Here is a 12,611-nt window from a genome sequence, read left to right as displayed (position 1 = left end):
CCTCTTCCTGATGACTCTTCCACTTTTCTACTTTAAGTTGACCTTACTATGAAGCCCTCCTACTGGTGCATAATTAACCATTCTGTTCTCTGCCCGTCCAAAGGACTTTGGGCATGCTATTAGTAAAGCACCAGGCACACCGTGTCCTCATTAGCAGATTCCCTCGTCTCTCCTATTAAGCAGTGAAGTAGTGAGGTCTTGGCCGGATGCTTGCCTGTTTTTCTCCCTTCGGCACCAGGTACATAGCTGCACTCAGTACGTATTTGTTCAGCTAACATCCCATTAGTCCACCATTTTCCAGGCAAGCCTATATAACCCACTTCATTTAGTCATCCACTGCTGCCTCTCAGGAAATGTTCTTGGCCTGAAACCATTCACTTCGAAGCAGCTCTGGTCACGTCTTCCTTTTCTTGGAATGCTACCTCCTCCACAGATCTGTTCCAACTCCAACTCCCCGAAGGACAGTTGGTCATTTTCTCCCTATTTTAGCCTCCTGCCAACTCGCTCACCCCTTCATTTACCACATTCAGCGCAATAAATATATTGTTTTACAGAAAAGGTAGACTGAGTAAATCCAGACCAGGTATGCAGCCCTCTCGGCTATCAGATGACAGAGTCAAGAAACAGCTTGTGCAGCTGGGCGAGCTTCTTAGCGTGACTGACCCTCGCCTTCCGAAGGTCTCGTAGGCTCCCGTTAGAGCTCAGTGGTGTTGACAACTTTTAAACGTCTGTACACAAGCGAAGGTCACACTGTTTTCTACCACTGTCTGGTCACCACAGCGTTTCCCACACAAGAACGGCAGCGTTACTGGAGATAAAAGTCTTTCAGGCCTCTCTCATGAACGCTCCTTAAAGAAAGGAACCTTTTTACATTTCCATCTCCTTTCCATCAACAGTGTGACAAAGATTTATTCAATTAAAAGTAGTACGATAATAAAGACACAGGAGTTTCTGAGGAGAGAGGCTGACGCGGGCAGCGTTACCTACTCTACACAAAAGACCACAGGCGATGCTCACAGATGACAACACTAACCTGAGACGAGTCAGTAGCGAGCATCAAATGTGATTTCCCCACACAAAGTCTAGAACAATGTACACTCCTGACAATTAGCCTAATAGTCTACATTCTGTAGAAATGACCACTTAAACCTAAATTCAATAAAAAATGTGTTGTGCACCTTTGCTACAGGTGCTATGTTATATTAACAATATACTACTATGGTACACATTAGTAAACAACATCTAACATTTACTGAGTGCCTACTGTGTACCTGGGACTGCGCTAAACATTTACATGGACCGTCTCATTTAATCCTCACAACCACCCTTTGAGATGGATACTATTATTCTTCTCATTTTTAAAATGAGGAAACGGAGGCTTAGAGAGTTCACGGAATGTTTCCAAAGTTATACAGCTAACAAGTGGTCCAGAGTAGAAATCCAGATCCAAGCATATTCTCATCTCCAGAATCTGTCCTCTTAACTGCCATTCTCTACTGAAGTTCTTTGTAAAGCAAATGAGATGGAGCAATAAAGTAACTAGCCGACACACAGACTTTCTTTTTAACCAAATGAAGTAACAGAATATGAAGTTTTAATTGCATCCTTTTTCACCCTTTTTAACTGTAACCAGTTAGGAAATAAAGGCGCACCCCTCTGGGCATGGACGCAACTCAGGACACTTGATGGCTACCGGAGGAGACTAGTCAGTCCCGTTTTACCTCTTTCTTCCCCGACTGTCACCTCAGTTGCAGCCACGGGCATCACAGCGCGGCCCTGCTGCCGTGTTCACACTGGCATCTGCTGCTCCCGGCTGAGGCCTGGCTGCCCACGTGCACGTCCCCCAGCCTCACGCCGCTGCTGCCACTGCCCAATGGTCATGGCCCGACGGAAAGGAAACACGAAAGAGGGGCAGTTCTGACCTCATGTAAGAAACATCAGTCATCCAAGCCTACGACGCTGTTTATGTCTCAGCAATATTCTCCACATATAAAACGGTGTGCCACAAAAAGATGCACTTAAGTAGTAGCTTTATGATGTAAGGGGGGAGGGGACATTAATGTGTTGAAATGGAGTGATAATAAAATAATTTAACCACAAAATGAAATGAGAAAAAAATGGCAGTTATACATCAGTGGAAAAAATGAGTTAAAAGAGGAAACCGTTAAAAATGTTACATATATACGTAAAACATTTTAACTCAAAACAAATAAATGTACATTAATTCACTAATTTCTTGGTGTTTTTTTAAAAATAGGTTAGCTGACTGGAGTTCTTAAGAAAATCACAACCAAATGCATCTATCGCTTATACTTTCCATTCTTTAAAGAGCAAGAACTAGTAAAGCAATAAATCAGGACAGAATCTAGATTATGACTGTCCCCTAAATATTCTACGGCTGCCTTCCCCTGCCTAGTAAGACAGAAAAAAACGTAGAGCAGTCAGTCTTTACTGAATCTTTTTTTTTTTTTTAACATTTATTTATTTGGCTGCACTGGGTCTTAGTTGCGGCAGGCGGGCTCCTTAGTTGCAGCTTGTGGGCTCCTTAATCGTGGCTCGCCAGCTTCACAGTTGAGGCACGTGGGCCCCTTAGTTGTGGCGGCATGCATGCGGGATCTAGTTCCCTGACCAGGGATCAAACCCCAGCCCCCTGCACTGGGAGTGCGGAGTCCCAACCACTGCGCCACCAGGGAAGTCCCTTTCCTGGATCTTTTGAAACCCTTTAGCTTAGGTCACAGAAAAACAACTCTCTTTCCTCATTCATATTTCATCCGTGTATGCAACATTTTAACTAACGTACATCGTTATGATAACAAGTACGTTGGCCTAAACAGGTCCGAGAACAAACACAATTGCGTCCTGGCGAGTAAACTGTTCAAATGGGGTTAGTAGCCCTGCGACGGCCCGGAGCCCACTGCTGCCAGGAGACAGGCGCCCACCTGTCGAGGGCGGCAGAGCAGAGGGGTGGGCGGGGGCGGCAGTCAGCTAAGGCGTCACGTGACCGTTCTGTTCCCTTCTCTCCTGACGTTCATGGCCGGGCATATAAGTGGCCGAGAGGGCATCTCATGTCAACGCTCCTGACAGCAAGAACTGGGATGGAACCACAAGTATGAAGAACGGGTTTGTTTTATAGAATCATGACTGCTTTTACTCAGAGATGGAGGTCTGTGACTTCCTACCACATTTTAAGGAATTTACGTAATTCGTTCAGCGTTGTTTCAGTGTGTTGTGTAAAGCGTACACGACTCAGTATTACTCTGTCCCGTCATTAAACACCGCAATCCTTAGGCTTCCAGAGAGCCTTCATGCCGTTTCATATCTGGCTCGACTTTATGCCCAGTCGGCTAACACGTGCTTCCTACTGGTAACATAATCTTTCTTCTCCGGCCTTCAAATACCCTTCCGACACCGTGGCCTCTGGGTTCTCTGAGCGCCTCACCTTGAGCGCTCCCTCCCGAGGCCCGGTCCGGTCTCTGCCATTACCAGCAACCATAAGCTCACACAACGCGCTGCAGGACGCCGCCTCCTTCCTTCCAGCTTCCCGTCTTCCACCACCACTCCTGGCGTCCCTCAGTCCCCCCAGGACCTCATTCAGCCTCCTCTCTGTCCTTCATCCTCATGACGTCTGTCCTTCCTTCCTGGCCCGGCTTAAATTCCGTGGCCAGTCATTACACAGTTGACCCTTTAACAACTCAGGTTTAAACTGTGCGGGTCCACTTATACATGCATGCTTTTCAACAGTAAACACTACAGTATTACAGGATCCACAGCTGGTTGACTCTGAGGTGGCAGAGGCCCTGCGGAGGGGGAGGGCCGACCATAAACGATACGAGGATTAACCCCCTCACTGTTTGAGGGTCACCTGGAATCCCTCCCTCGCTTTCACCCTCAACTACTGGGTCCCTCCGTCACCTCTTCACACTCACTTGGCGAGATCACAGCCCCGGATGAACCTGGCTCGCCACCGAGTCTGCATCTGCACGCTGGCAGCTGAACGTGGCCCGAGAACACTCAGCAACGCTGCGGCAGGGCCCCCTTCCAGCCACGCTCCCCAGCGGGCACTCTACGCCCCTGGTCTTCACCTGGCCTCTAGCCTGGATGCCTTTCCAGCCCTTCCCCGTTCTTTTCAAACTCTCCATATGTCCTCCCTCATCCTCTCTCTCTGCTCATGGATGATCTACACTGAGAAAACAGAAACAGTCAGAAGGAAGTTTTGATCAACTTCTACCACCACTTCCCCTTCTGCCAGCACACGTGCCTCTAAACCCTCCTTCCTCCTGTTACTGTGGGCGAACTCAGTGTGCAGGACAAGCACACGGGCACCAGTCCCAGAAAACTGGGAGGCCGGCTCAGCACGTGACTGTCCGCTACCTGAATGACCTTGGAGGGGCTACCTGACCTCCCTCAGCTTTAGTTTCCTTACCTGTAAAACAGGGCTCATGATCTCTATTTTGTAAAGCTGTTATGAGGATAAAGTGGCACATAATATACAAGAAGTTTCAATAAATGTTAGTTCCCTTACCTTACCTTATTTTTAAAATAATAGTTCGTGGGAATGTAAACTGGTGCAGCCACTATGGAAAACAGTGTGACGGTCCCTCAAAAAGTTAAACATAGAGCTGCCATCTGATCCATCAATTCCACTGCTGGGTATTTATCCGAAGGAAACCAAAACACTCTCTCTGAAAGACACATGCACCCCCTTGTTCGCTGCAGCACTGTTTACAAAAGTCGAGACATGGAAACAACCTAAGTGCCCACTGATAGATGAATGGATACAGACGACGTGGTATTATGTATACAATGGAATATTATTCAGCCTTAGAAAAGAAGGAAATCTTGCCATTTGTGGCAGCAAGGATGAACCTTGAAGGCGTTATGCTAAGCGAACTAAGTCAGACAGAGAAGGACAAATACTGTATGATCTCACTTACATGTGGAATCTAAAAAACAAACAGAAACGGAATTCCTAGGTACAGAGAACAGATTGGTGGCTGCCAGAGGTGGTGGAGGGGAGGGGTACAGGTGGTCGAAAGGTACTAACTTCCAGTCACAAAACAAGTAAGTCATGGAGATGTAATGTACAGCATGCCGGCTATAGATAATAGTAGTGTATTGTATATTTGAAAGTGGCTAAGAGAGAAATCTCACAAGTTCTCATCATAAGAAAAAAAAGGAGTAGCTATGTATGGTGGTAGATGTTAACTAGATTTATTGTGATCATTTAGCAATATATACAAATATTGAATGTTGGATATAATGTTACTTGAAACTAATATACTTGAAATATGTTATATGCCAATTATATAATGATGTATAACATATACGTCATTATATATATAATGTTATACGTCAATTATATCTCAATTAAAAATAACTTATAAATCACATGGTATATAAATTATATCTCAGTAAAGTTGTTGCCCACCCCCCAGCCTGTAATGTATATCTTTCACTAATTCAAACTGTCCTTTTTCCTAATTGGCCTCAAGTAGGGAAATTACACTGAATGCAGCAGGCTGGGTATAAAAAAGGGTTCAGCTGTAAAGTAGAAAAGATTACCCCCTAAGAAATTAAAAAATAGATTCTGGTTTCAAAACACAATCAAGAAAGTGTTCAAAAATAATTTTTGTGAGTCAAAAAATAAATCTTAATTTTACTGCTATGATTTGCAATCACTTTTTTTCCTTCCCCCTTTGTTTCCTTCTCCTAAACCATGAAATAAACTTTGCCCTGTAGTTGGACTAATTTCTAAATATGGGCTCTATACTCTGTTGATACAGACCGTGGAGTAATATATGGAATACAGCTTTAATACAACTGCTCTGTTTGGTCAAGTTGCCCATGTTCATTTAGGCTGAGGACAGAGGTCCCATTAAATCACACAGGCACTACAAATGTAGATAAAGGAGTTGTAATTTTTCTTTCTGAAGTCAGTTTAATGAGTGAGTTTGCATTTGCCACTCCCCTTGCCTTCAGAATTGACCTACTTCCTCCAGCCAGCCTTCCTCAGCCAGCCACGCCCAATGTGCCCATCACTCACCCTGGACCCTTGTACACCCCACCCGGTGGTGACGATAACAGTGTCCCTATAAACCAGGAACTGCTCTTGGTGCCTGGCATAAGGCCACGTCACAGGAGCCTCACAAGAACACTAGGGGGCAGGAATCATTTCAGTTTGCAGGTGAAGAAGCAGATTCGGGCCCGTGGCTCCGGCTGGTGAGGCGAAGACCTGGCATGCGAATCCTCCCGGTCCGGAGCCGGCTCTCGCTCCTGCCTGAATCACCTTGTTTGCGAATTACCGTCTCAGGAACAGGTCTTGTCTAACCAACCTGCACTCTGTATGGCGTTCTACACACCGTGGACCCTGAATAAATACATTTACTGATCATTCTGACGACATGAGCCTTTGTCTTCCTAGATCACAGAGAAACCTGAAAGCAGTATTTGGCTATACGGTGTCCAGGCTACAGCCTAACTCTCGTACGAAAACACCAGAGAAAGTGGCAGTAGTCCTGGTGACGGGCAGAACAGCAAGGCAGCCCAGGAAAGCCAACTGTGCGTGTTGGAAGACTGAAGTAAGAAGCTACCCCCAAAAAGCTGACTGCACCCTGTTTAAAATGGGGAAAGCGCGGGCACGGCAGCTTTAGGGAAGAAGCCGAAGAGGTCCCGGCTCAGGAACGACTCGCAGTAGGGAATTCCACCGTACACCCCGTGTGTAAGTGGGAAACAAAAGTCCATTTGAAATGTTAACTGGTCAAGGAGAAAAAAACATCAGGAACGTCTGTCTGTCCCATTATAACTAGAGATTCTGCTTCAAGTCCCACTCAGTCAGATGTGAACTGTGGGCACCAGCAAACTGCTTTAGTGTAACAGCTGTACAGCTCCAGTTCAAAGACCAGAGGAGGACAGATTGTGGGAAACAAAGTACAGATGCGAGGGGAAAGGAAGTGTGTTCTTTTTGCTGCCAGTGCCCTCTTACAGTCTTTTACAGAAGGGCTATGTCTTTGAGACCTAAGTAAAAACAATCACATGCTGAGAGTACTGACCTGCACCATCTGATCCGAGGAAGCACAGGCACATGTGGCACGTCCACAGTGAGAGGTGCAGAGTCCATAAGACACACACCAGATTTCAAAGACCTAGTACCAAAAACTGTAGAGTGCCAATAATTTTTTATATTGATCGCGTGTTGAAATGATAATATTCTAGACATATGGTGATGAATGTTATTAACATTAATTTCACTTGGGTTTTTTTTTTTTAACTTTTTAAATAAGGCGATCAGAACATTCTAGATTATATACGTGGCTTGCATTATACTTCTGTGGGATGGTGCTGGTATAGAACATGCTGTAGAAAAAGCAGGAGGAAACAAATCTCAGCTGTGATTCAACAGACTGTTAAGACTTGTCAGTCCTTCGTGACAGCCTGTTACAGAGATTTCAATTTCCAGACGATGAGGATTTCTGGTGTTCTACAAACACAGGACTTAGAGCCAGAGTAGTTTGGGTTTGAGGATGTCTCTGTCACTCACTAGCTTTGAGGTCAATGACTTTCTAGCCACAAAATCTTGGGTAAGTAAGTGACGTAACTCAGAGCCAACCTACCTCCAAATCCTATTATGAGGGTTAAATGCAGTAACACAAAGAGCCTAGCATTTTAAATGATAAACACTATTATCCTCCCCAGAAATTTTCCGTGACATGCTTTTAACATATTTTAGTGGCACTTTATTACAAATAAATAAATAAATAGGAAGGTGACTAATAAGATTAGTGGTCTTGTGGTGGCTGTTCTTAGAAACTTCTAAGTTTGACTAAAAAGGAACGTACTATTAGGGGAGATTGTAAAATCTTCATCTCTGGAGATCTTCCAGAAGAAGAGAGCACATTATTTCTCCTGGGAAGTTTAAACCAGAGAGTGGAGCAGGGAGATGAGTTTATGCTGTTTTCGAAAGAGAGGCACATCCAGTTCTAAAACCCATCAGCGGGGTGATGTGGAATTTATTTAACATGTCTGGAATTGCGATTTCCTCATTTTTGAATGAAGGAGGCTGACTAAATGATCTGTAAGATCCCCTCCAGCACTAGGACTCTTCTCAACAGTGAATCTAGAGGTTACCTACATAGAAATTTCTACTCACCACCTTGAAAGCACGCACTCTTCTCACCACTCCCTAGTCTGCACCTCGGTAGCTCCCAAAGCAGCTTTCTCACGGTCTTCCCCAATGACTCCTTGCTCAACCTGTTTCGCCATGAGCTTGCATAGACCCATTCTCCCCCTACAACCATTTCCTTTCAAGGCATCTATGTGCCTATCCTGTTTAGCACACAGACATGGAGAAGCCAATTAAAAACAGAAAACTATCAGCCCCCGGCACACCTCAACTTCAGGTTCCAGTTTAACTGCTCTCACCCTGCAGGCCTCACTTAGCTGTTAACTGACACATTTGCTAAACCTGGAAAAGGTATGCAGCAAAATCAAGGTACCACTGCACTGAACGTCAGAAGCAACAAAAAGGACCTGTCACATAACTACTTGTCAAATCACCTGCCAGTGACCGGTTAAGTTTTACTGGGGGGAATTCTGAACAGGGTCCTTAACTAGGAATTTTATTTCATTTTGTTTTATTTGCTGATCTAAGGATTAAATAAAGCATCTCCAGGTTTGCCCCAGGGTTGCATGTGACTTTAGGAAATTAATTTTGCTTTCTGTGACATAGTTTGCTTATCTCTCAAAGAGAACTAATAAAACTCACGTGTTCAAAGACATCGTGACCCCACCAGAAAGGCTCAGTGCAAGCATAAGCTATCAAATGTCAAATACCTCACAGAACGAGCAGACATGTTAGCAAAAATGTCCAGGCAAAATTCTGAAGAGGCAGGAGTTTTGAGAACAAAAAAAGAAAAAAAGAGCAGAAAGAATGCCTCCTTGCTGCCCAATGAGAGGGTGTTTTTGCTCTCCACGTGCTGAAGTAAAGCAAGCCCACCTGGAAGCTTATTTTACGGTCAGCCCAATTCTTTCAGCTCCTCAAGCAGAAAAACCCAAAAAGCAGCACTTGCAGATCACCAGCAGTCGAATTAAGATCTTTGATTGCTTTTTCAATTAGAGGTGATGTAAACAAGAGGTTTTAGAGACAAATCACTTTCCAGGCAGTTAGAGCACTGTTTTCTAGCACCGCTTGTTAAGAGCATATAAGCAGTGGAGACAGACGGATCTTAGTTCTACCGCTGTCATGTGTGTACCGTGATATATAATGGCCTCAAGCAATCAACACGGCTCCTCCGTTGGATACACCTTGTTCAGAACGGCTCACATCCTTTTCATCCAGTTATTTATGGTCCTCCCTCTTCTTTCTCAACCAAACTGCTCCAAGGGGCCTCAGGCGGGGCGCCCGCAGCGCGTCTTCTTAGCGCTGGTCCTCACCATCCTTTTACCCCCCTCCCCGCCCCTCTAGCCAGGAGTCATCATGAGATCTTCCTCAGTCCAAGCCAACCTCCCTTTCTAGCTGCTGCAGTAAATAAATACATCTCTATATGTGAAATCATCTAGGCGGCATCAGCCTTCCTGGGTGTGCCCAACCGCAGGTCTCTTGGACCTGTAAGAACAGCACCCTTGACAACGGCTTAGGCTTCCTACAGCGAGCAGAACGTCACAGCAGACGGCACTGGGGAGGATGGTACGGCCGCTGGGCTGCTCACAGGGGAGCTGCACGAAGAACACGGGGTGCGTGTGCCTGAAAGGACAGCCCACCGGCAGCCCAGTGCTTCTCCAGCTGCTGTCAAGAAACCCTGCAACGAAGGATATTTTCAAAGCACCCACCTTGTTGAGGACATCTCGCTGGCAGCCAAGATAGAGATTGGGCAGAATTCGGGTTGGCCCAATGTTGGCAACAGGTAAGCAAGGCTGAGAAATGCAGGTGGGGACTAGGGTGGATTTTCCTTCACAGAGGCCAGGGAAACAGCGGGAGAACTCGGCAAACCCACCTAAGGACAGACAGGGTACAGTTACGCCGTGCATAAAGATGAAAACCAGCCTTCTGCTAACTACTCAAATACAGTTGTCTGAAAAGAACAATCAGATCCCACAGATGGAAGTGGAGCCCCGTCCACAGCTGCTCCGTCTGGGGTACAATCCAGCACCAGCCCCGGCTCTGCAAGCCCACGAAAGGGACCCCAGGCCCTGAAGGCACTTAGTGACTCACCCCCCCTTGCTCTCACTCCCTTCACCTTCGCGCATCCTACGTCTTCCCCCTGCTCCCTGTCCTATTTCGTGTGACTTAAAGAGGACTGAAAGTAGCAGATAACCAAGCCAAGACAGATGCAAAATGCGGATACAAAAACACATGAACCGAGGCCAGACGTGACTTCTTCAAAATAAAATTGACAGAGTTAGAAGTTCCTTCTAGAATGAATTTAAATCTTCCTACTGTATAAGTTTTATATTTCAAAGATACCACATACTCCCCTTACTCTTACAAATATTCTCTATATCAAGGGTCGCATAATTGCCCCGATTCCGGGGTCTCCCGTTCATCGGCCGAGCACTGTGAGGAAGGGCCGACAGACCCTAACTGCTCAGGTTACATGGACGCCTTGTGGCAAGATTTCTGGACTCAGAGGAATTCAGTGTTTTCCAGTCCCGTCCTTATAATGACCTACCCTATGATCTTCATTAGGTCACAGTCTCACTACCTGTTAATGAAGAGAAATCTATTGGCTAAGGAGACACTCTCACCTCCTTTCAGACAAGAAAAGATGAACAAGATCTTCACTGGGTTTTCCAATCTAAAGACTCCTTGCTATCCAAATCCAAACCCAAGAACTGAATACATTCTGATACATTTTCAGATGAATCCCTCACTATCCAGACCCTCCCTAGTCACTACATCTAAACTGGGAACCAAAGACATTTGGATTATAGGGAATATGTGTATATTTTTAATACTACTAAATTAAAAAACAATTAACTTGTTAAGAAGACAGAGCAGCCTCATTTTTACCTCTTTAATCAAGCCTTAAAAAGGACCCTAGTTGGGACTGACATATATACACTACTGTGTATAAAACAGAGAACTAGTGAGAACCTGCTGTACAGCACAGGGGACCCTACTCAGTGCTCTGTGGTGACCTAAAGGGAAGGAGCTCTAAAAAAGAGTGGACATATGTATACATATGACTGATTCACTTTGCTATACGGCAAGGAACTAACACAACGTTGTAAAGCAACTATACTCCAGTAAAAGATAAAATCTTAAAAAGGACCCTAAAATCTCATTAAACATTTATCTCCATCTCCTTGAGCTACATTCCATTAGCCTTTCCTGCGCTTCCAGAAACATATAAAATATGCCCTCAAAAACTGCAGAAGCGCAGGGAGTTGACGGGGGAGGTGTCACCCGTTTTCATCCCCTGTATTATGTTCAACGCAAGCATGATCCTCTGGACTCCTGCGTCCACCGTCTGCTCAGCATGGGGTGCACAGTGCAAGCTGGGACAGCAGCAAGTCGGTGACAATAACCACGCCACCTGCAAAATGGAGGTAGGTGTGCATCCTAGCCTCCAAGCCAAGTGTCTGCACTGTTTTTACCCTTAAGCAGTTTGCTTATTAAAGTTCTTAAGGTAACCTGATAGAAAGAGCAGGGGGTTCCATTATAGAAACCCCACCTTCCTTTGCGGGACCGATGAGGCCCTGGGGACCTGTACCTGTTCAGCGTTAAGGTTTCATTTCTTGCGCTCTCCAGCCACACAAAACTCACTGTCACCTCACACTTTCATGCTGTTCCCTCACCACCACCGGCCCGCCCTGTGCACACACACGCAGCATACAAGCCACACACACGTGAGTCCGGCGACCGTACAGCAGAGGGAGGGCGGGCAGAGGCCCCTGTACCTGAGTCTGTGTCCTGGCTTCACCATGTTTTGGCTGTTTGGACAAGTGACTTATGCCCTCTGGCTATCAGTTTCCTGTCCGTAAGATGGGAATAATGATCACACCCGCCTCACAGAGCTGTCAGAGGACTGAGTTAGCTCATATGCGTGAGTGCTTTGTGCCTGCGCAGAGGGAGCCCCCCGTGGTACAGCGATCCGACATCGAGGTCCCAGCTTCATCTGTGGGCCGCCCCCTCCTCCACCCCTGATCTGCAGCTACACCTCGGTAGGATACACCTGAGACAAAGCGAAAACAGTAATGCTTCTGACGCTGCATTTCCCAGAGTCCGCTCCAGGGCGCTGGCGTCCTGCAGGAAGCTGACAGACGGGATACCGGTCCAAAAAGTAAGAGAAACACTGCATATCACGTCTCCCTGGGAGACTCACAGCACACGTATTAAAAGCTCTGATAAAAAATCTCTAAGGAAACTAGTTTACTTTCATTTAATTTAAGGGTCCCAAACTTATTTGACCATGGAATTTCCCCTCCCATTTTCCCCCCTAAAATCTCTTAAAATCTCAGCTGGTGGAACTCACACTCAAGGAAATGCTGTGCTAGGGCTGTCGCAGCTACTGAAATGAAGTAAATTAGAATCCCTACACCTAAAGTATAAGCCACGGCAATCTCAAAAAAGGGGTCAGTTAATATTGGCATACGTATGTGCCTGTCACTGTTTA

General features: G+C 45.8%; 1 protein-coding gene across 1 annotated transcript in view; it reads right to left on the bottom strand.

Annotated features, from left to right (window-relative positions):
* Positions 1–12,611, bottom strand: part of DUSP16 (dual specificity phosphatase 16) — a 44,390-nt gene that overhangs the window by 15,971 nt on the left and 15,808 nt on the right. The window contains exon 3 of the mRNA XM_065887657.1: positions 9,826–9,989. Coding sequence (XP_065743729.1) covers positions 9,826–9,989 — 164 coding nt within the window. The remainder of the gene's footprint in view (positions 1–9,825; positions 9,990–12,611) is intronic.

Source organism: Phocoena phocoena, chromosome 11 (genome assembly GCF_963924675.1).
Source record: "Phocoena phocoena chromosome 11, mPhoPho1.1, whole genome shotgun sequence".
Taxonomy (NCBI): domain Eukaryota; kingdom Metazoa; phylum Chordata; class Mammalia; order Artiodactyla; family Phocoenidae; genus Phocoena; species Phocoena phocoena.
Note: the sequence above shows the minus strand (reverse complement) of the source record. Positions and strands in the feature narration are given on the sequence as shown.